This window comes from Rhamphochromis sp. 'chilingali', assembly GCF_963969265.1.
Source record: "Rhamphochromis sp. 'chilingali' genome assembly, chromosome: 1".
In the NCBI taxonomy this organism is placed as follows: domain Eukaryota; kingdom Metazoa; phylum Chordata; class Actinopteri; order Cichliformes; family Cichlidae; genus Rhamphochromis; species Rhamphochromis sp. 'chilingali'.
In genome coordinates, this window is record NC_137929.1 from 21,435,425 (window position 1) to 21,459,312 (window position 23,888).

Sequence of the window (23,888 nt, forward strand, 5' to 3'; positions counted from 1 at the left end):
TACAAAACATGTAAGCATGGATCCATCCTGTACTGTATCAGCGGTTCAGGCTGGATCTGGGTGTAATGGCGTGGCGGATTTTTTTTGGCAGACTTTGGATCCCATAACACCGACTGAGTATTGTTTAAATGCCATAGCCTACTTGAGCATTGTTGCAAATCATGTCCATCCCTTTGTGATCACAGTGTCCCCACAGCATGTTACAATGCTCTCATCATCTCAAACTGGTTTCTTGAATGTGACAATACTCAAATGGCCTCCACAGTTATCAGATCTCAATCCAGTAGATTACCATTGGTGTTTGGTGCTTTTCTTAATGGACATGCATGAAGTATGTGATGCTATCATGTCAATATGACTAATGAGTCACATTTCCAGGCTCTTGCCATGAAAAATAACGCAGTTCTGAATACGAAAGTTGGCCCAAAGTGTTCCCTGAAGATAAATACCAATAAAGAAGCAAACAGAACTTGAGAACTTTGGATCTGTTTGGATCAAAAACGAGAGGGGCAACACATATATTTGGTAGGAAGAAGGAAAGAGTTTGAGAGAATAACAAAAACCTAAACACCCACCCACCCAAAGATAAACACTACCAGCCTTCGTACAGAGTGGTACATGAGGAGGATGTTGACACCGCCCGCTGCCAGAAGTCAGAAAGTCTTGTGGCAGCAATCACAGGCCAAGTGGCTCAAATCACAGCACTATTGTTTGTCCAAAACCACAATCAGAGCTGTATTGTCAGAAGCCCTGTTTTACAAAAAAAGGGCCCACGGTTTCCTAACACAATTAAAAGCCTTTGGGCAGTGAGCTCTGGCTCTTGTAATAGTGCTTCAAACACAGGGGGAGTTTTATGTGTACCTAGGTGACAGATACCACGTGAGGTGGTCTTGCTGTGAACAACTTCAAGGGAGGGAACAGTAAAAAAACAAAAACTAATAAATACTCTGTGTGTGTTTGGCTGTTTTTAAGACAAATGATTAAAAGTAGGTATATTCCATATGTTGACAGGTGTAGTCCGAGGGTATTGCAGAGCAATTTAAAGTATTTTAAATGTGGCTTGCTCCCTTATTCACATGGAGTCACCACAGGAGGTAGCTCTGCATGTTTGATTGGGATGATTTTCCTTCTTTTTTTTTTAGACTAAATGCCCTTTTTGACACAATCCCAGAGGGATTTGTGTCTCCTCCCAGGATTAAATCCGGGAGCTTTCACTTGTTAGGCAAATATGTAAATCACAGCACTTTGGAGCTACTGTGATTTGTTCTACATTTGAATACAGAATATAGTAGACTAACATGTTGCCTGTCACTTCAGCATTTTGATCATTCTGAGTGCTGTAAACCTCAACTTGTTTGATAGCTTGTGAGTAATATATCTAACTGCTGGTCATTAAGCACATGAGTCTGTCACCTCTGTTGGTTGTAGTGCCACTTGACATGGGTCATAAAAACAGGTAAACAGCGACAATCTTAGTCCACACATGTGCATGTATCTTTATAGATTTCTGAGAAAGAGCAAATACAAAAATCTGCAGCAGTCTCAACATTAAAGCAGTGGAGACAAACTTCTCTTTGGTGTTTTAGTGTATCAGTAAATAATATTTGAATATGCTTTGAGGTTTCTGTCAAAGTGCTGTTAACAAATAAAACAAAGGTAAATCAGTGCGCTGCTGAGGTTTTCTCTGAGAATGAGTAAGATTACAACCAGCTGTGCATTGTTGTTCAGCACTCCTGCCTATTATTTGCATTCTTTGCTGCTTCTTGATGTCTAACATTTACTGAAAGAAAAGAATATCTGCTTGTTTTTTGCTTTTCAAAGTGTCCTTCGACATTGAATTTGTGGCATAAAACTCTCAAATGCCCTGTTTCTGGGAATACAAACAGGACTCCATAGGTGACCCTGCGATCAGCAGCTCCGAGGCTGACATGTTGTTATTCTCAATCACACGATTCAAATTTAGCCTTTCCCAGTCAGTCTGATTACAACCTGTTAAAAACAGGGATTAGACACAAACACAAACACCATTTTCAAGCACCATAAAAATATCCAAGCATACTAAATATAATTTAAAGTAAGACACAGACCGTACTCTTGACTAAAAAAAAAGTAAACAGAAGGCATCTAAATAGCAAAAAACTGTCCATACCTCCTCAAAAGGGGAATTTTTATACATTCTAGTCAGCACCAAATAATTTGCAATGATGCTAATTTGTCAGCAATATTACTCTGTTTGATTTTGTTGTTTTGTGGCTATACTCACATCCTGTCTTTGGCAAAAATTGGCAAAATTTTATTTTTACTGAATATGTCATTATACGTACACGGAATTCACTTAACACAGAAGATAACAACATAAAACCTGTGTAGCTTTATGTTGCCTTCATAAACAACAAAACAAAGCCAAAAAAGGGAAAGTACTCTTCCATTCACTCAGTGCATTATGGCACTTCATGCCAACAATGCAAACCATTACTTGAGGCATGGACTGAAAACTCGTGAAACAAACCATCCAGGAAAACATCATCCATTATTATTAAAAAATATATTTAAAACTCACATTTCCTCATCATTAGTACCGGATGCTTTGCACACACATTATTTCAGCAGTGCGGTTCTATTCTAATATAAATGTGCTGTCAGTGGGAAAGATAGACAGCAAGCCAGCAGCAGTATAAAAAAAAGAGCGATACCACCCACTCTGCAGGAGCATGTTGTCCTAGTGAATAATGAAAATGCTGCCTGCCACTACAGGGAACAGCTAACTGTCAAATATTGCTCAGTGTAGCCTGATTAGCTTCAGCAGTGATACCATCTGACACTAATGGTGGCTATGGTGCTTTAGCATTATGCTGAAAAAACAAATTAGATGAAGCAAGATATAAAACTTCAATCACAAAACTATAAGGATCATCTAACATACTCGCTGCAATATTGTAACGAAAAGCCAAATACTTCAGTTATTTTCCTCTTTATATTTGGCAGCACACTTCTGTCACACTGCATTTCCATAAATTCTGCTTCAGGCAATGTTGCAACCTGTCTTCTGAGGAGAGTTTCTGCTGTCACCTGCAAAAGCTCCTGTAATTTGTCACTTAGCTTAATGTGCTCAGGAATGGTGCAATATTTTTGTACACCTAGCCTGATGACCTCATTTGATGGTGCAGAATTGGGAGTGCATTGTCCTATAAATGTGTCATTCAAAATATTAGATCACATTCATGCTTCACTTATCTCACAGAGGGAACATCCCACTGCTTTTTACCTTTATTGTATTAGCAATTTAATGTGCGACGCAAATATAAAGTTTTGTATATTTGGACTTTGTGTAGATTTGTCCAGTATATATCAGTAAACTGAAACGAAATGAACTTTATCAGGAGCTATTGCGACTAACTCTGTAACACTGAGCTGCAGACAAAAACACACCAAGAGCACTAGGATTCATAACCATATAACACCCAACCCACACGGTGCTGCAATGATGAAGACGCCGTGTATGTCATGTGGAAGGTCGGCCACTCTTATGGATTTTAAACCATGTTACATAGTAAAGGCTGTTTTTCTCAGAGCCCCTCAGTGAATCACAGCAGTCCACGGCCCATTTATCAAAGGTTGCTCATTGATAGCACATTGTCCTTGAGAGAGAGCTCATTCTTAAATGCATGGTAGAGGTCAGCTGTAATAATGTCTGTGCAATGTATAGCTGGAAACATGAGAAATTACAAAGAATGTTTTGGACAAGTAGAATTTATTTGTGGTGAAACGGATAAACTGCACCATAACTCACATCTATATGGGATTTTCAAATGACATTTGGGCTATGTTGCAGGTTTTAAAAAACAAAAAAATGATTTTCAACGAAGGAATGTCAACAGGCTCGTTTGCACCTGTTTTTTCTGGTTCATGCTTTATGTTTCTGAATCGTGTTCACATATGGCGTCTTCTTTGCACGATAGAGCTTTAACCTGGATTTGCTGATGGCACTGTGAACTGTGTTCAGACAATGATTTCTGGAAGTGTTCCTGAGCTCATGCAGTACAAATCTTCTGATGGTATTATGTTCTGTAGATAATGAGACTTTCAAAGTCTTCACAATTTTACATGAGAAATATCATTCTGAAATTGTTTCACAATTTGTAGATGCAGTTTTTCCAGGATTGGTGAACCCATGCCCATCTTTATTTCTGAGGAACTTTCTATCTCTAAGATGCTATTTTTATGCTCAGTCATGGTAAATGGCTTGTATTTGTATAGCGCTTTACTAGTCCCTAAGGACCCCAAAGCACATCCAGTCATCCACCCATTCACACACACATTCACACACTGGTGATGGCAAGCTACATTGTAGCCACAGCCACCCTGGGGCGCACTGACAGAGGCGAGGCTGCCGGACACTGGCGCCACCGGGCCCTCTGACCACCACCAGTAGGCAACGGGTGAAGTGTCTTGCCCAAGGACACAACGACCGAGACTGTCCAAGCCGGGGCTCGAACCGGCAACTTTTCAGAACATTAACATTAACTGAACAGTTGAAAGATGCTGTTTCTTGTAAGCCATTTTTAAAAAATGTAACAGTGATGTTTTCTGTTACCCCTTCAGATCTTGAGTTCTTGGCAGCATATTGTAAACCTCAGGTATAAAAAATCTTGGGGTTGTCTTTGATTCCTTTCTTAAATGTGACTCATGGATCAAATCAGTTTTTAAAAGCCAGGAGCCAGAAAGTCCACTTCTTTAATTAATGCTTAACTAAAGTTAAACATTTCTTTCTATTGATGCCACAGAAAACATTTGTTTTAAGATAAGATAAGATAAGATAGAACTTTATTAATCCCTCGGGTGGGTTCCTCTGGGAAATTCGACTTCCAAAAAGCACAGCAACGACCGAAGTTACAGTTACAGAATTGTTATATATATATATATATATATATATATATATATATATGTATATATATATATATATATATATATATATATATATATATATATATATCAGAATTTCATCTTTTGATCACCGTCCAAATATGAGAGCCTATCAAATCAGACAAGCAGGCTGCAGGAAATGGCTGGACGGTTTCTCTGGACCACTGGCAGTTTTGTAAGACAACATAAACACCTGTCTAAGTTCTACACGACATCCCAGCCTGTTTTGAATTCCAGTCAAGGTGGAGATGGACTATATCGAGCTATATATTTGTCACTGGCTGTCAGTGTTTTAATAAGTGAGAGCTTCTCTGCAGTTTTCATAAATTGCCTGTTTCATTGTCCACTCTCAATGCCTTTCCTCCCCCACATGTCAACATCTGCAAAACATTGTTGGCTCCCTTCTTTCCTTCATTTACATTTCTCCACTTCTGTCTCTGCCTCTTCCTTACATCACTGGCCAATCCTTCCTTTTCCCCCTCCATGCCACTCCCCCCCTCCCATTTTCTCTCTAGCTCTATTCTAATCTATAAGAAGTGTCTCTTAAGTCACTCTAATCTTACAACATCAGCCCTGTAATGCGTCTCATTATGAGTTGTGGGCAAGGCAATCAGACTTATAAACCCTTACTCTCTTCCAACTCCCGTCTCCCTTAAATCCACTTTAATTCAAACTCCTCAGTGCTGCGCTGGGGTTTCATTGGGTGTTATATGTATTCAAGGCCAAGGCTTCAGTACCATTCAGCTCTCACACACTTGAGCCACACACAAACACACCACCTGTGCTGTCTCATAGCATGGATTGGTACTAATAAATATGTCACTGGAGTGATTCCTTGAAAATATAGATTATGTCTTAAAGGTAGATCTCCATCCTTAATGCACAAAATTAAGTTGTATCCTGATTATTTAAGTCTGTAGATTTACACAAGAGAAACTCTCACAGCCAGTGATATGAGGTGTTGCTGGTGTTTAGCTGTCTGTGAAAAACCACAAGCACATTTTAATTTATTATGTTTATGTTTACTATGTCATTCACATCACATGTAGATGGCTGCCATCTACAGAGGATCATTTGCTTCCCCTTTCACCCAGCCAGCCACATCAGTGATCGCTGCAATTTGTAGATGTTTTATGTCTAGAAGTAGAGAAGGAACAAATAGAGCGGGGGCTGTCCTTTTTTTGTGGTAATTATTTCCTCCTGAGGTAAACCCCTTTTTTTTGTACTTTGTTTTTTTCGGGTAGGTCATCTGAGTTTGTCTTGGTGAATGGTTCTGTTTGTTCGTTGTTTGGCTTTAGCTCATCCTGATGATATTTTGTTCTTCTTTGTTATTGGATCTACTAAACAATAAATAGAACATTGTGCTTCAATAGTTTTCCATTGGTGCTTGAGGAAATAGCTGCCGTTTCCATGTTGTGTCCTGGCCCCCTAGATGGGCTGCACTCAGATTTCTTGCTTCATGGTCATTTAGTAAGTACTTTGTGTTTGGTTGGCTGTTTTTTTTTTTCCTTTGGATAGTTTTGTGACCTCCCCTTCTTGGGAGAAAATAGAGAATTGCTAAAATGTAGATGTGCTTAATGTAGGCAATTTTGATGATATTCAGATTCCCTACAGTGCCTCTGAAACAGAGCTGAAGTCTCTTCTGTGTGCAAAGCTGGTTAAAAAACATGCTTCCTGTAGAGTCGCCTGAGGGAAGCCATGGCCGAGGCTACACCAGAGGCGTAGCAGATATGAAAGTGTCTGAGGTTGCTGAGGTGATCGGTGGTGTTGGGTCCGGCAAAGTCTTGGACCCTCAGAAGGCGGTGATCTATCAAGAACCACTGCAAGAAGGTGGAGGAGCACACTAAGCTACAAATCTCCATATGCCACATTTACACCTGCTTCTGTTCTTCCATGTGCACAACCCACTACTGCTATGGGCTCTGATAACATGCAGCACCTATAATTAGTTCCACTATTTCCTGAAACTGAAGCTGATTTATATTTCTGTGCTTCTGAGTGCACAGCAGGTTCACTAAACTGTGAGGGCAAATGTGAGGAAGTATGTACAAGCTTGTCAGTAAAAGACAGTTTCAACTGTGAAATTGTGAAGAAAACTGTGGTGCACACTTATGAACTTGTCCCTGAGGTTTATCAGCACACATTTAAGAATTGTGGGAAATCTCCAAACCAGATATTTGTGGTTTGGTAAACATTTGATGTCAGGCCGATAAAGTCAAAACCCTGAGAGCTTATTTTGCTTGAAGAGTTTAATAAATATTTCCCAAAGCAGGTAGTTATCCGCCTAAATGAGCAAAAGGTGACATCATTCATCAGAGAAGCAGATCTGTTTACTTTAACCCATAATACCATGTTCTCTGCCTCTGTTTGTCTGGACATGAAAGTAGTTCAGGAAAGGAAAATAAAATCAACATAACTGGGTTGGAAAAAAGTGCACGAGGTCAGCAGAAACCGTGACTGTTTTTTATTGCCATGAGCTGGGGCATTTAATTGCTGTTTGTACAGCAATCCAAAGAAAAAGCAAAGCAAAAAAAAGAAAAAGAAACAGGCCTTATTAAAACTGCCTCTCCATCTGAAATGCTCTTTGAGCCTGACAAGAATCCTGATACTGAGGTAGATTCTCATTTTAAGCCATTCATGTTTGTTTCTTTGACTGGTGATGGAAAAAATAAGGTGCTAGCCACCACTGTTAGGGATAGAGTTGCTTACCATTAATTTATATTGGACTCTGTCCTGCCACTGTCGCCAATGGCCTTTCTTCGAGCACCACTACACACAATGCACCTGCATTCACCCTTAGCGATGAGCCGTGTTAAGGTAGGAGTGCAACCCCAATTACAATTAAAGGCATTTCATTCATTTTAGGGAAATACTTAGCTGGAGGCAGAGTTTTACCTACACCTGAAGCTATTGACATTCTGTTTCCAACTCTGTCACTCCCACCTTGGAGGTGCCAAATGTGTTTCTAGTCTGGTTGATGGTCTCGCTCTCCGAGAGCTAGTGCTAAGTGGGTTGCATGTGAAAGAAAAAATAACTGGTGAGAAGTAGGAAGTAATTGGATAAATACAGAGGCAATATAGTGTGTGTGTGCATGTCTACTTTAAGATGCTGTCACTGAGAACTTTTTGCACACTAATTATAATTCTCCTTCACCTTCTGTCAATTTCTTTCATTGAGAGAACACAATTATCCCAGACACACAGATTGTGGTGGTGAAGGTGTGTGTGTGTGCAAAACTCTACATCTAGCCAAACATCTTTGCTGTGACTTTACATCGGTGCTGGATAAAATGGCAGAAAAGAGAATCAAAGTTTATGAAATAAACATGGAAGGCTGGCAAAGCTCAGCTTTTAAGTATTCTATCCACTGTCCTAAAATTGCAGTGCAGTGTGGGATGCTACCTGCACATAAAGAGAAATAAACCTGACTTATAAAGACAGTTTTAAAAAGTGAATTCTGTTTTTCAAACATAGCACAATTTATAAAAATACAAAACAAACCTGGCAGCACCCGGTGCTAGCCCTCAGCCTCCCAGTAGATGCATCTGTGGTATGAATTTCAAAATTCTACATCATCTGCTTCTCAAGTTATGGTATTTACAAGACTTTCAGAAAACTTGACCCAACTTGATATTCAGGAGTGCTTTGGACATGAACCAGAGTGGACAGTGATTAAAGAAATCCCAAGTACTTAAACATCCTAGAGACATTTTTCACACACAGTTTAATATGATTGATAATTTGTGGTGTTTACACTTGTGTGTGAAGCTCTGAGAAATATTTCCTTTGCTTTGTGATGACCTTATTCATGTTTTAAATGAAAAAGTTTCAATATATATATAAGTTAGAGTAGCTGCTCAGCATGTCTCTTTCTGTCCTAGTCTGTCCTACTTACATTTCAGTGTTCTGCAAATGTTGAGATATGAGATATTTTTGCATCTTGCAATAAATATTTGTATGTTCTGTGCCACTTTGTGCTTTGCCTGTTTTTTTTTTTAAATTGAAGATCTTGAACAAAGGCTCAAGGTTCTTGCTGTTGACCTTCCAGTTTGATTTATAAATACAGATCGTCCAAACTTGAGATCATAGAAAATACTTAACTAGCCATGAAGTACAACATGAAATAAGTTTTTATAAATCCTGTAATAGCACACTCCCAGACAAACAGTTCATTTCATAATGTGTATCTGTATAAATGTGGATACATTCTAAATTGTTGTTATTTACTAAAACTGTTTAAATGACATGATGACTCATTAATGATCATGAATACCTTTTTTGTAATTAATGTAATACTTTTGTTTTTATAATAATGAATCCATACTTTATAATGTGTGAAAATACTATTATTAAGCATGCTACACATGAGCTTTTGTAACATGCAAGAATAAACCATTTATATTAATTTATAAATGACATACCGAGGAGGAGTAATGGGTTGTAAATGTAATACCTGTAATACCTTACTAATGCTTATTAGTGTGCATTTATTATGATATATATATATATATATATATATATATATATATATATATATATATATATATATATATATATATAGAGAGAGAGAGAGAGAGAGAGAGAGAGGGAGATTACACATATTACACTGTGTATGTGTATTGTGTACACACTGGCAGGATGATGCATGTTTATGATGTCATCTGTCCTCTGGAGCAGATTGGATTTAATTGGTTGGTCGTTTTCACAGCCACATGTCTCTTTTTTTCTTTTACAAGCACATCTATCAATCACACACACACACGCATGCACACACACACACACACACACACTCACAAACACACACACACACACGGTTCTAGTAAAAACTCAATCATCTCGGCTGCAGAGCAGTATTTACGTAATATTACACTCAATGAACTATATAAAATTTTGTCTGAGTGATTCTTATCAAACTGTATGAGGACACTTAGTGCATAGACAGAGACATAAATTACAGTTCCTACCAGTCTTCATGAACATACACTGGCCCTCTTGTTCTAACATTGTTCTAACATTGTTTACCGAGGCCCTTACAGCATGAATCTGACTGTACAACGATAGATCAATGTTAGCTTCATGGCCTGGCTTTGTCTTACCCCTGAGAAAATATTGTGTTCTTCCTAGTTTGCAGGCCTTAGTAGCACTGATAACACTGTGAGTCTACTCGGCCTCCCCATTTATCACCTGCAAGTACCAGTTTACAGGACACTTTACTATATAGTACTAAGCACAGATTCTTTCTAATAATTGTTTAAAGTTAGCCTTGTAGTTATGCGTAAAAGAAACAAAAATAATTGGGCTCTGTTTCATCAGTTTCTCCATTTTCTGAGGTTAAAAGAGTCTAGATGAATTCCAAAGCCATTGCTAAAATTCGTATCAGTGTTATATTTGCTATAAGACTTGGGTGATTTTGCAAGTAATCTAAATCTAAAGTGAGCTTACAAATACAGCATCTAGTTTTAAAAAGTTTGAACAACACTTTATTTAATTTTAATTGACTCCACAGCTTCTAGTTGTTTATGTAGGTTTTAGATAATCTTAGTAGCTACCATCACTTGTCAGATTGTACATTTCTTACTGAAACAGCTTGCTACATATGGTAGGAAGCTTTTTCAGTAAGAAACTTTATTCAGCTTCACTTAAAAAAATGGATGCAGAAATTAAGAAACGACCGACCTCATATTTCCAGGTTTCTTGCTCATAATTAAAGTCTATTTTAGAGTAGAAAAATGCAACAACTGAGGAATGAGTAAATTTTCCACTGTTGTGGCCCTGTCCCCTTCACAGGTTTATGAACTTTCACTGGAAAACATCCTGTTGTCAACCATCAAGAGAGATATAGACAGGTCAATGCAGAGAAAAGAGCAGATGTGATGAAATCCTTTGCCATCCACTCGCATCCAAACATCCACACAGCAAACATTCACACTCCGTGTGAGATCACAAGCGGGGACCAGGGTGCTATCAATGCTAGCTAGTCCATCATAAAACTGCAGAGCAGCACTGCAGCAGCCTCAGTCCCACCACCAACTAGACTCCTGGCTCTTGTACCGGTGGCTGTGGAGTTCTTTTCTGTAGCTTTATGAGGTGGAATATAACAAACCTGGCTGCTGAGATGGTGGAATATAGATATTTAAAATCTTCTGTGTCTTATCATGCAGGGTAATAGAGATGAGTTGTGCAGTACATAAAATGGAAACTTTCTACTACAGTTTCAAAGTAAACTGTTCAACTTCTTTCCTTGGAAGTCACTGAAAGTCCTCTGTACTGACATCCCACATCAACCTACATTGCTAGTTGCCAAGTACTTTTAAATGAACTCAGTTTGAAATGGACTTAATTAAAGTCGAAAGCAACATCTCAAATATCCCAAAATTTAAGTGTATATGCGTACTCCATAAAACTACAGCAAGACAGACTGCACTGACTCTACAGATTATACCAGAGAATCAGTGATGTGAATGGTGTGCTTTGATAAACACAGAATTTGATGTGTTTACAGATAATAAGATTTTAAGAAACTGCAGCCTCAGTCACACTTGGATTCCCAGTAAAAACTGCATGTACATGAAGGCAGAAACATACATATATGTTTATGCATGGATGATCCTGAATTCCACTCCAGTCTTTAACCATGAACTCATGTAGAAGCTTGTTTGCACTAAAAATGCTTAGACAAGGCCATGAAAAGCAAACCCCCCCCCCAAAAAAACAAACAAACAAGAAAAACAAAAGCAATGTGACTTCACCTTAATTGAAATTCAGGGTTTTGTTGAAGCAGTGGAGAAAATGAGGTGCTTTATTTAGTGCACTAAATGCACAGTACTAACCTAATGGAATTATTCTAAACAATTAAAAGTAGACCACTAAGACTTTAATAAGCAACAATAATTTTTCTTTCATGTGTACAGTATACGTGCCTTTCACATGTGTATATATATGTGTAGCTCAGTGTCTACTGCATGTACCCTGCTATAAGTGTGCATGTGTATTGGTTTATATCCAGACAGGTTGATTCATGAGACTCATTCCTCCTATTGGGTTCCCTATCGATTAGGTCGGCTGTGGCTTGCTGCTGACCGGAGCCTGAAAACCTCAGAGCAGTTACCGTTAACAGATACACAGTGGCTGGGATGTATGGGGATCTGTGGGGCCTCTGAAGACGTCACACGGCAAGTGGGGGAGAAAGGGGTGTGTTGATGCCACGCTTACATATGAAACAATATGACACTACACAGCGATGAGGAGCAAGAGCGAGACCACATGGGGTTGGCTGCAGTTAGTTAAATGAAAATAAAATGAGGATTACCTAAAGCCAAAAGACTACCACCATAGTCTGTTTTACTGACACGAAGGTTTCACCTATTTGATAAATGATAAGTCGGCCGGTGCATCGAGCCACCTGGGGGGCTCTTCAACTGGTGGGGGAGGTTGTTACATCTTGCAGGAGCTTTCCTCTCTTCAGGAACTCACTCTGCAGGAGGGGGAGATACAGGAGAGGTGGAGGAAGATCTCAGCCTGGGCGTCTATTGTCTTCTGTATCACATGTATCAACACTACATATGAGTGGGCGGAGGGAGGTTTCGAGTCTTCAAACCCCCTTCAGCGGGGCTAGGAGGAGAAGTTGGCCGTCCGACTGGGGTCTGGAATGTGGGGCCTCCCTGCTGCTGCGGAGTCGGGGCGATCTGCTTCTCCCCACCGCAGGGAAAAGGGTAACATCACCTGGTTCTGGGTGCAGTTTCCCCCTCCAGGGGCAAGGGTACCTAGACCCGGGGCTTAGAGTACGCTTGGGGAGTGTGATCGTGTGTACAGCGTCTCTTTATGTCTGTCTCCACGTTGGGTGAGTGTTGAGTAATTGCATATGAGAGCATGAGGGAGGAAATGGATGTTTGTATATGTGTGTGCTTGTATTTCTGTGTCTATATGTCAGGTCGGGTATCAGACGCCACCTCTCTGGGGACATCTCAGGCCCTCTAAGGTTTGGAGGCCTATCTCCCCCCACCACTTCCCCTGCCAGTGGCAGACGCCCTCAGACATCGGTGCGTTGGTGGTTCTTTGTGTCCGGGGATGGGCGTCCAGGTACACACCGGCCCACTCCTTGGTGGCTGCTTATCAGGGCCTGGAGCCTGGGGCTCGCTCGGGCCACTTCGGGGGTGGGGTGCCCTCGGCCTCTCGGCCCGGGGCTCGGTCACTCTGGCGCAGCTGGCTGCCGGCGGAGCTCACGGGCACGTCACTGCTACCCCCCCTGGCTTATGCTCCGCGGCTGCTGAGTGAGCCCTCATCTGGGACTCTCCTCAGCTCTTTCTGGGACAGTGGCGCGGCTGCCCCTCTGTTGGTCTTCCTTGGTCTCTTGTGTTCTGAGGGCCTCCGGATGTCTAGAGTTTTGATCTCCTCCATACCTGCTTCATGCCCTGGAGGACGGGGCAGTGGCTCCCCACACCCTCTAGCAGATCATTACATGAAGGAACCTTTTAAAAACAAGCGCATTCATGCTCACAGGTGTACACACGGGTGCTCACACACACAAACTACACCCTTTTTGGCTCCTACCTCAAAGCACACTGTGCGCCGTCGATCTTAGCACAATAACGTTTAATATTTAGTATTTACAGTTATATTCGCATAGATCATCGTGATGTTGTTTATTCTATTGCTCTCGTTTTCTTCTGCTTGTTTTCTTTTTTCATTCTCAACAGGTGATCCAGGTGATTGATACATGTTTTTTTTTGTCTGCTTATTTTCTTGGTTTTTGTTTTTTGCCCTTTATCCCCGTCCCTCTTCTCCGCCGTTTTTCTTTCCCTCTTTCTTTCTCCCTTCTCTTTTCCTCATTCAAATCTGTGCCGTATCTAGCAAGTGAAAATTAAAAATAAAATAAACAATAAAAGGTGAATCAAATAGACCATTACGGCAAGGCTGGGATGGTCAATTTGGTAAAGTAAATCCATTGGGCATCTTTCTTCGCCTTTAGACAATAATTCTGATGGCAAAAGAACCAAACGAGATAGGCAAAAAAAAAAATGGAAAATTGAATGAAACTGATGTGAATTGCTATTGTGTGTTTGTGTGTTGATTGTCCTCATTGTCCTCATGCTTTTGTTAAATTAGGCTTCATGTTTCCCTCTCCTCCTTCTCAGAAAACCTGATCTCTACGCAGTACTGCTGTGTAGAGATGACTGTGCTCACAGTCGATTACAGTTGGCAGGAGTGGACTGTTAGCCACCAACTCTGTCTGTCATCGCTTCCTCAGACCCACAGTTGTAGTGTCATGACCTTGAGGAAACACAGGAAAGTCTGCCTGTTTGTGTGCCTGAAAAATAAAACAGGACTGACATTTAAAGGTTGAGATTTGGGGAAATACGCTGAAAGAAGCGAACCTCTTAACCCTAAATGGAGTACTTCATAGTAAAATTACATTTGGTATTAAATTCATGTCCAAGTATGAGAAAAGGTAAGTTGAAAAGTTCATTTTATTTCCTTCTATTTACTACGGGAATGGATATCATCAAATCCGTTATTCCACTTCAAACCCACTCAGGGTTTAAAGCTTCACTACTCTTAGCAAAAATGTCATGATCCTTGATTTAAAGCCCCCTTTCAATTAAACTGCTTTCAATATTAAAAAATAACATACAATAAAATAAAATAAAAAATCACCAAAAGCAGAAAAATCTGATGAAAGGAAAATGAGCAGCAACAAACCACTGACTGAGCTCACTCATAATACCACACACTATACAGAATGGAACAATTGTTTTAAAAAACAGGGAAGTGTTGTTGCCAAATTAAAGTCATATGAGTAAAGGTGCATGGATGTGAATGTGTGATGGTGTGTAATAATGTATGCGATTGGCCCCGGGGTAGTAACCAGCACCAGCTGTTTGTAATAAGCTGTGGCTGGTAATGAACACACCCTCTAAGCTGTGGAGCTTCAGGACGCAGAGGCTCATCCACAGCAATGGTCTGATCCAAACTTAGCAAACACCCCTGCTGCTCCCATAATATAATCAAATTACTCTTTTCCCCTCCTCAAATGCTAGATGTTGCTTAAACACACATGGAGTTGGATCAACAGAATAGATGTGTGATCAACCTGGACTTGACACAAATGATGGGGGTATAAATTGGATGTGTTTTCACACCGCATGCACTAAAAATTCAAGAGTCTTCCAGACTAGCGTCCTCTCCTTAAAATGCATTGTTTTATTTGAACCTTTCATCTCTGTATCCTTGTTTTTCTAGGATTTTCTTCTACCTGCTCTTGTAAGCCCCGAAGACACTGCAGTTGTTTTTTTTCTTACAATCTGCTGCACGTTAGCCCTCACTAAAAGTTAAACATACCTTCAGCCTCACATTAAAACAAAAAACATCAAAATATCTGTCATAAATTCATTATCTTTGCTTCAGTAAAGCTTCCACTGATGAAAAAAGTCTTTCAAGAATACTGATCAAATCCTAGCTCATTAGAAATTACAGGGAGTAAGTCGCCTCTATACTGCGATCTTTCAACAAGATGGAAAAATGAAAAAAGCTTTGGAGTGAAGGAAATCACGTCTGAGGGCTGGTGGTCTGTGCAACTTCTCTTTGATTTGAGGATTAGAGCTATGGACTGTTCGTTGCTGTCTTAACAATTACTCTGAGGCTAATAGAAGTGGACATCATAAATCTTCACATGCTGGCATCAATGTGCATCTCGCAGAGCTCTGCATCTCTTATTTCTAACATGTAGTCTCACACTGTTAAGCAGAATACAGCAAGTTCAACGATCACACACTATCAACCCGCCATCATTTATAACAATCCAAGGCAATTTCTCAGCAGTCAAGATATTACAGTTTAATTTATTTGTTTGAGGCAGGACAGAGATGAAATATAATGGCAGTAAGTTTGACTGATTGCCATGTCAGAGATCTCTCCAGCCTCCGAAGAAAGGCTGGATGTCAGCAGAGCAGTTACATAGTCGGCAATAGGAAGAGGAATATTATAGAAGTCATTGATGTTAATAATAGTATTTCTAGGCAACACTGCAGTAAAACTAAATATACATGCTGACTCTTATTTGTCCTGATTACTTATTAATAAAGGCCTGAATATGTGGATGTCAGAAAAGTTAAGTTCTATAACCCAGTCCCTGCCAGACCCCACATTAGATATTATGCAGTGGCAGGATACATATTAGCTTAGGCAGGTGTATTAAAAAACAATATCCCTTTCAAAATTAGCCAGCAAGAATAATCCTCAGTAGAAATCACACAAAAAAAGGTATTTGACGAGAGCTAAAGAGCGGAGTACACAAGAAGAATTTTGATAAGGTCAATAGCCGTTTTACAAACAGCTGTAAATCTGAGTTCAAATGTGCATCCATAAAAACGCCACTGGAAAGTGATTGTGATTAAATCAAGAAGAAAAAAAATACTGTATTTTTTTTTCTAATAATCTTAAATAGAAGAATATCCATCCATTAGATATCCAAATCTGCATCCTTAAACTTCTGTTGGCTCAAAATTTTAATATTAAATCAACACTCAATTAAGACACAGTGGGGCATAAAATGGCATAAATGGTGCATCAAATGGAGCAAATGAGTGCCCATTTAATTGTAGTGAGTTAAACCGCTTCCCTGTGGTAAAGTATAAGAGCCGGACGCCTTGAGTAGTAATTATCTCAGGTAGCTATCTCATTACCATTCTCCTTTAGTATGTAAATTTGGCCACAGGCTTGAGTTTTTATTGTGGATTGCCCATTTTGTTGTGCTCTTCCTATCCTGTGTTATTTATCAGGAGGCAGGGAATACCTTAAGTATTGGTTACATTTCCAGGTATAATGGAATGTTATTTTTGTCCTGTTTGCCATGCTTTTTAAAACAAATGTAACAGAAATGTGCAAAATACACATCTTTCTTTCAAGGTATCAACTAAGTAAATGGTTTACAAAATGTTCAAATGTTCAAAAGCATAAATCCCCAAGTGCTTCCATCATCTGAGAAACTGAAGCCCCAGTGGATTAAAACCACAAGGGGCATTCTTAACAAATTGTGCAGTTAATGTGGCTTTTATTATGAGGACTGAGCCTGTACAGGCCAGACGTACATCAATATGCTAGTTATGCTACGTTGAAAATGTGAAGTTTGGTTAAAAGGTTATATATATTTTTTCATTTTATTGTTCCATTAAATGTATTTTAATGTTAGCAATAAATTTAAATTGTTAGCTATTTAGACATTTACTGTCACGGACCCGGCTCTGGGGACTCGGGGTCCGTGGGCAGTGGGGACTGTGACTATTATTGTTATTGTTGTTATTATTATTATTATTATTATTTGGTGTGTTGTCTGCACTGCCCCTATGCACATCTGTATGTAGGCAGGTATGTGTGTGTGTGTGTGTTTTGCCTTTCTGCTGTGGCCAAGTTACAGGCACCTTCAGCCCTGGGGGCGTGGTCTAACTTGAGGGCTGGCCACACCCGAAGTCCTGGCCGCACACCTGCTCCTCATCTGGGCTCGTCGGGGGAGCTATTTAGATGAGCGATGGAGCTTCCACCGACGCTGGATTATTGCGTTTGACTACACGTCAGTCTTCAAACAAGTCAAGTGTGAGTGTATGCCTGCTGGGATAAGTGTTAACGGCTGCCTCTATTGTTTTCCCCTCAGGAGGAGTGTGGGACGAGAAGGAGCAGTGAGCACGGGGAGTGCAGGGACACTGGGGCAGAGAGCACTACACGGGGACTTTTGGGAACAAGACACTACACGGGAGTCTGGGAAACTGGGGATTTATTGTTGTTTACTTCACCACCTTGTAAATAAACACTGTTGCACTGAAGAGTCCGGCGTTTGGGTCCTATTTCCCCATCTCCCCACGGTCTGCCAGCCAGACCGTGACATTTACAGCCTGTTATTGTAATGTACATAAGGTCATAATAACATGATGTCATTTTTAGAATATCCACATATATTAGGCACTTCCTTGGTGGAGGTACCTAGTTTTGTGCAGACTCTAACATTATTTTGATGCAATGATGGTTTTTCATTGTCAAAATAGAATTAATGCTTCATTTGAATATCTGGATCCAAAAGGTCCATCAGAATATTAGTTATTGGCAGAAACGCAGTTTTAGGCTGCCATGCAATTTATTCCACAACAAATTACTTTCAGTTTTAAAGGTGCTACATCTGAATGCATTTGATTGTTGGCACAATGTTTTTAGCAAAAACATAAAAACTCAAAGCCTTAACAAGTTTTCAATGAACTTGTGTATAAAACATTTTACTTGTATAAAACCAACAAACAAACAAAAAATTCCACTTTCTAAGTGGCACCATCCACCAGCTTGAATCCCTCATTTTCTATTCCAAACTGTGGATGTGTGGTTAACCGAGCATTCTTTGTACCATGTGTGGTGAGTCGGCCAATCCCATTGCAGCATCGGCAAGCATGAAGAGGCTTTTTCTGGCTCTGACTCGCCTGAGGTTGGCATTCAAAGGGAGGAGAGAGAAAAAGGGGAAGAGATGCTAATCATCTGATCTCTGGTGAACAAGGCTTGAGAGAGAGAGCGAGGTACACAGAAAGATGTCTGTGCTTCTGCCAAAGCCATTTTTTTTTTGAGTCAGAATGAAATACAGCAATAGGATAAGGATCTCTGCTTATAGTCAGCCTCCCTGCCTCCACATCTAAGGGACAACAATTATCTCTGCCACAACCTGCCTCATAAGCCTGACAGGGAAAAGAAAAACAAAACACAAAAAACAAAAAACTGGACCCTGTACAAAAATACAACAATAACTAGTGGCAATAATACACATTTCAACACTGGCAAATGGCTGTGGAGATAGATGAGACATTCTTTCCTATATAGGTTTAACTGTACTTAATGAGTTCTGACAAAATCCCATGGGAAAGATGTCAGCGTATGTGCAAATCTGTACACCGCACTAGTATTCTGACAGCTTATCAAGTTTGAAACAAACTTGAAGAAAACAAGCACTGTACGTTTGGACCAATCAACTGACTTTTAGAAAGCTGCAATGTGAAGTGCTGCAATCGCAAGTTGTTACTGCCTTTCAAGACAGTGTGACTGTGTCTATCAAGTAATCAATGAAGTATTATTTTATATACAGCTTATGTTTAAAGAAAGCCTGAGTGATTTAGGTTGGGCATATGGGCTACAGTGCAACCTTTTCACTAATTAAATATTGCATGAAACAGAGTCTGCAGAACCAGATGAGCTGATGAGTAGCTACATTTTAGTGAATCCTCCAATATCTACAGGACCAAAGCCATGTTGACTTTGCAGACTGGTGCAGAAATAGCTTATATCACAAATTAAAAACAAGTATAGCGTTGTTCTTTGCCCAGTGGTTTAAATAACGACGAAACTCAAATTGCACCAGCTTTCCAGATCAAATTTGAATCAGTTTTAATCTCTTCCCCCACTTTGAATCTTGATTCTTAGTGGGTGGTAAGGACCTGATGTGCTCTCCACTCTGCACAGTAACCCTTGGGATGAACTTGTCCCTAACTAAACCTCTAGTCCCCACCCAGTTTCCAAGCTGCCGCAGTCAGACAAAATTTCAAATTAGTATTCAGACAGCATCAGATCTCTGGGCCAAACACTCGCTGGACAAACCTTGACACACACACACACGCGCACACACACATTAACCACATGAGGATCAGGAGACATGCTTCAATTACCACAGTGCAGAACTCACAGGGGAAAATACACCCCAGAGAATGGGTTAAAAACCTCTTTATCATCGCTATGTGAGAATAACTGCACATTATTTTTCTCATTACATGCTACACATTTTGCTGTGCTGTAGATTACTATTGCAGGTTCATAATGCATAGTGGGTACTGCAGCGAGACAAAGCTAATTATTAGGAGGGAAGTGATAACACTGACACATCACTAAAGCAATAGTTTACTGCTACAAAGTGCTGCGAGCTAGAGTTTTTAAATTCACACATCTCATTTTCTAACTGTTTCAGCGAGGTGTTGATACATCTCATTAGTCTGACCGCGGCTGCTGTCGTACCCCTATCCCAATCCTTCATCTGTTTTACGCCCATTGATTTAAAATTAAGTGTTTACAGAAATCTAGCGTACTGTGACATGTCAGCATATTTAAAGACATATTTATAGACAAAGCATCGATCTATGTTAAAATAAATTATTTGACACTATTGAGAGCTGTAGAACTAAATGAGTTCAATGAAGACAGCTTTTCTTGGCATTTCCTGGACAGAACCTAAAACCCTTATCAGAGGCAATGTAACCCACGCGTTCTTCTTAAGGTGCCATGCATGCTCACATAAAAGAGGATATTTAATGTGTCATTTGACTCTTCAGTCAGGAGTAACAAGTTGCGGAGAAACACGAAGGATATAAAACCTGGTGTAAGCGAAATGCAGCTGAAGAAGTGCATTGGAGTCTGACACTGTGTTTCGATGAAAGAAATGCAATGCACACCAAGCAGTTTTCTAATCTGTTCTGCATGCTCAAAACAATCAGTTTAAAAGAGACTTGGCAACAAATCAGCATATCTCACTAACCCATTCATCCTGCTTCACAGCACACCCCTCAGAGCACCTCAGGCCAAGCAAAGAACAAGACAACAAATAGAATTTGACGATAACTCTGAATTTCCTCTCAGAGCTTCACTTTGAAAGGAAACTTTTTTTTTTTTTTTTAATTTTGGGCAATAGGCAGCAAAGAGAAGGGCAGCCATTAATGGCCCATTATAAAAAGGAAAGCACTAAACTATGGTAATAAATGAATGGAAGCTCATGACCAAAGTAACAAGAATCTTTTACTAAAATCCATACATCAGACTCTGAGCCCCTGCATGAATCATTTTATGAGGTTGAAACTAAAAAAGGAACAACTCCTTGAATTTTATATCATGATAAGAAAGCCAGTGCAGTAACATACATTATTCAAACAGAATTATGTCTGGGTTCCCAAACTGGCTAGTCACTCAATAGGAGCTTTAAAATTTGCATCTACATTACAAGGCGGTGCAATTCATCAGACTCCCAAAGCAGGAATTTAGAGTTTGATCTTTTCACAGTAAACTGTTAGAAATCCCCATTCAATATACAGTGCAAACAACTATAGAAGGTAATATAGTACACAAAATCAAACAAGTGTGATGTGTAAAGAATATAAATGAGAGGGTGAAAGGCAGGAAGAGGAATGTGTTTCTATTCAACAGTTTCATTGCTCAGTGTACACTAGCAGTGCAGAATTCAAAAGGATAATTAGCGGGTGGTTTGTGTGGATATAAACATTCACACACAGCCGACTACACTGTGTAATAAAGGTCGTCTGCAACCGATCGACTGTCGCGGAATCGAGGTGAGCGTACATGTGGCAAAAACAAAGAAAGATGTTGACTTACCAACTTGCGATGAATCACCTGTAAGCGAGGAACAAGAAAAGACAAAAGGAAAAAGATGGATCAGTTTAAACAGCAAAGCCAAATGTCGCTTGCACCGTACTCCTGCTCGCATAAAAAATAGTCAAGACAAAATGACATATAATAGCACACAGAAAAAAGAAAAGTCAGAATGCAATTAGCATTTGAGGTCTACCAGAGCACTGTTTCACACATAAGCCTTAACACAGGGCTGCTAATTGAGACGGAAGAAAACAACTATCAAGGCTGTATAAAAGTCAGCATTAATATTGTGTTATAAAAAGGTCTTAAAGGTCAAAAGAGACTCTTTCATGCAACAGCTAACTTCTTGACATTCACTTTCATTTCTCCTGTGCAAATAACTCATCCTTCAGCGGGATTCAAACTCATTTAAAAAACGAGTTAATTAAAAAAAAAAAAGATTCTCCTTGGCTGCATTTATTCTGCATCTCTGACTCTCAAAGCACCCAATTAAGCCTATTTTTATTAAATAAAAGCAATCTTGCAAAGAGGTTAAAAAAAAACTATGGGTACAATAAAGAAAGATAGTTGTATTCAACAGTTCACTAACATACACACGACTCACATACACTTCAATCTGAATAAAGATCTAGTAAAGGCAACATCACAGCAAGTTAGAGCTTGCTTGTGCTTTTTGTTACCTGCTAAAAGAATGACATAGCTCTCCAACATATCATGCTAACTATACTGTACATTATACACAGACTAACTAATTAGACCCACCAATCACCACACTCCTTTGGATCTGATCCAATGCTCAATAGGTGATTCAAAATAAATGAGAGAGAGGGGGAAAAACATACATAATTTCCGTTTGAAATATTGATCTATGCTGTGGGGGCAAAGCTCCAATTAAAAGAGTGGAGCTATTACATTAGCTCGTAGGTGAGAAGTATTAAAGAAAAGTATTAAGTATTAAAGAAAGCATACAGTAGTTGCTAAGACCAATTGGGGGGGGGGGGGTTAAATGGAAATCTAAACATTAATGTAAACATTATGGAAGCTAACGCCCATATGTAACACTGTGACATACAGGATTTGAAAATGTTTTAAGATTTATTTGGGTGAAATGAAGACCGAAGAAAATAAAGCTGTCTTGTCCTCCTCATAGGTGGGCTCTCTTTTTAAAAAAATGCCTTCTTAAAATCATGAAAATATACATTTTGCGAGCTTACTCAAAATGCAAAAAGTCAAGAGAGGACAATTTATACCTCAGTCCAACAAGCTGTTGGTCAGAGTTCTCGTATATTGGTGCCAACTATAAACAAAGCGGCCCAGAATAGGCTCTCATCCATATTGGCAAGATTGCTGTCATTAGATGTGTGTGGTGAAAAAAAGCTTCCTCAGTCTGAAACACATGGAGCAGAGCAGGAATCCTGGCCAGAACAGTTGGACTGTGGGGGCCTTTGCCTTTTTCTTTATTTTAGGTCCCAGCACAAGATCTGGAACAGAGCTTAAATGTCCAGACTAGCGGATGAAGGCGACGGGCAAAAAGGTGCCAGAGGAATAAACACAATCAATAGGGCTCAGTCTCCCAAGGTTTGTTTGTTAATATCCTGGATTCTGACAAGTGTATCTCCTGCTCCTGAGTGTTATCAGCTGCCCTGCTCACTCTGCAATCGCCAAACGTGCTTTCAAACAAGCAGTGTAGCCAATGACAAGAACAAGTAAGAAGTGTGTGTGTGTGTGTGTGTGTGTGTGTGTGTGTGTGTGTGTGTGTGTGTGTGTGTGTGTGTGTGTGTGTGTGTGTGTGTGTGTTCGAGACAAGAAGGCGAAGACAGTGGAACTGGGCAAATGAGACAGCTCATCTATCATGCCTTTCCACTTTTCCCAAGCCAAAGTGAGCACACAAGTGAGAAAAATAAAGATGTACAAAGTGGCAAACTTGCTCCTATGTAATACCATGTTATGGCAGCTGTGTACAAATATAAAGTTATGGAAGCCCTCTTAACAGTGTGGGACACTGAGCTGGGGTAATCATGTTTTAGTGAAGATATATCATTCTGGAGAGGTGATAGGACCCAGGGGCAGAGCCATAAAGCCAGAAGTGACCCCTGTAGTACAGTAAATAACCCCAGCTGGATTCCAGTAAGAGTAAAGCACTCATGAAGATATTTCATAAAGGAAACATACTGGGACTAAGGCTGATGATCCACAGTGTACGAGCAAGCTCCAGAGCTGAGTTGGTTTTTGTAACCATAGCCAAGTTTTCTACACTGCACTGCATGTCACTCTCGGCACCTCCTGCTCTGCACTGCTTAGCTGTTAACCATTCTTGTCTATGGCACACACAAAAGATTGAAACAGTGCTCACGCCTGCACACAGATAAACGTACACCACCAACTGTGTACTGACTTTATATACTGTAAAAGATACTGTTTGTTCTCATTTTTAAGAAACAAATATAAAAAAAGACGATGGGACCAACTTGGACTGACCTCTACAGATTGTATGTGCACAAGTAAACTCGATATGAACGAGTAAATCTTTGCGTATGTCTTTCAAGCATTTTCCGCTAAAGCTTTAAACCC

General features: G+C 39.9%; 1 protein-coding gene across 1 annotated transcript in view; it reads right to left on the bottom strand.

The window, feature by feature from the left end:
• nrxn2b (neurexin 2b) overlaps positions 1 to 23,888 on the bottom strand; it is a 660,624-nt gene that overhangs the window by 459,679 nt on the left and 177,057 nt on the right. The window contains exon 4 of the mRNA XM_080898453.1: positions 21,318 to 21,335. Within this exon, the coding sequence (XP_080754579.1) occupies positions 21,318 to 21,335 (18 nt within the window). The remainder of the gene's footprint in view (positions 1 to 21,317; positions 21,336 to 23,888) is intronic.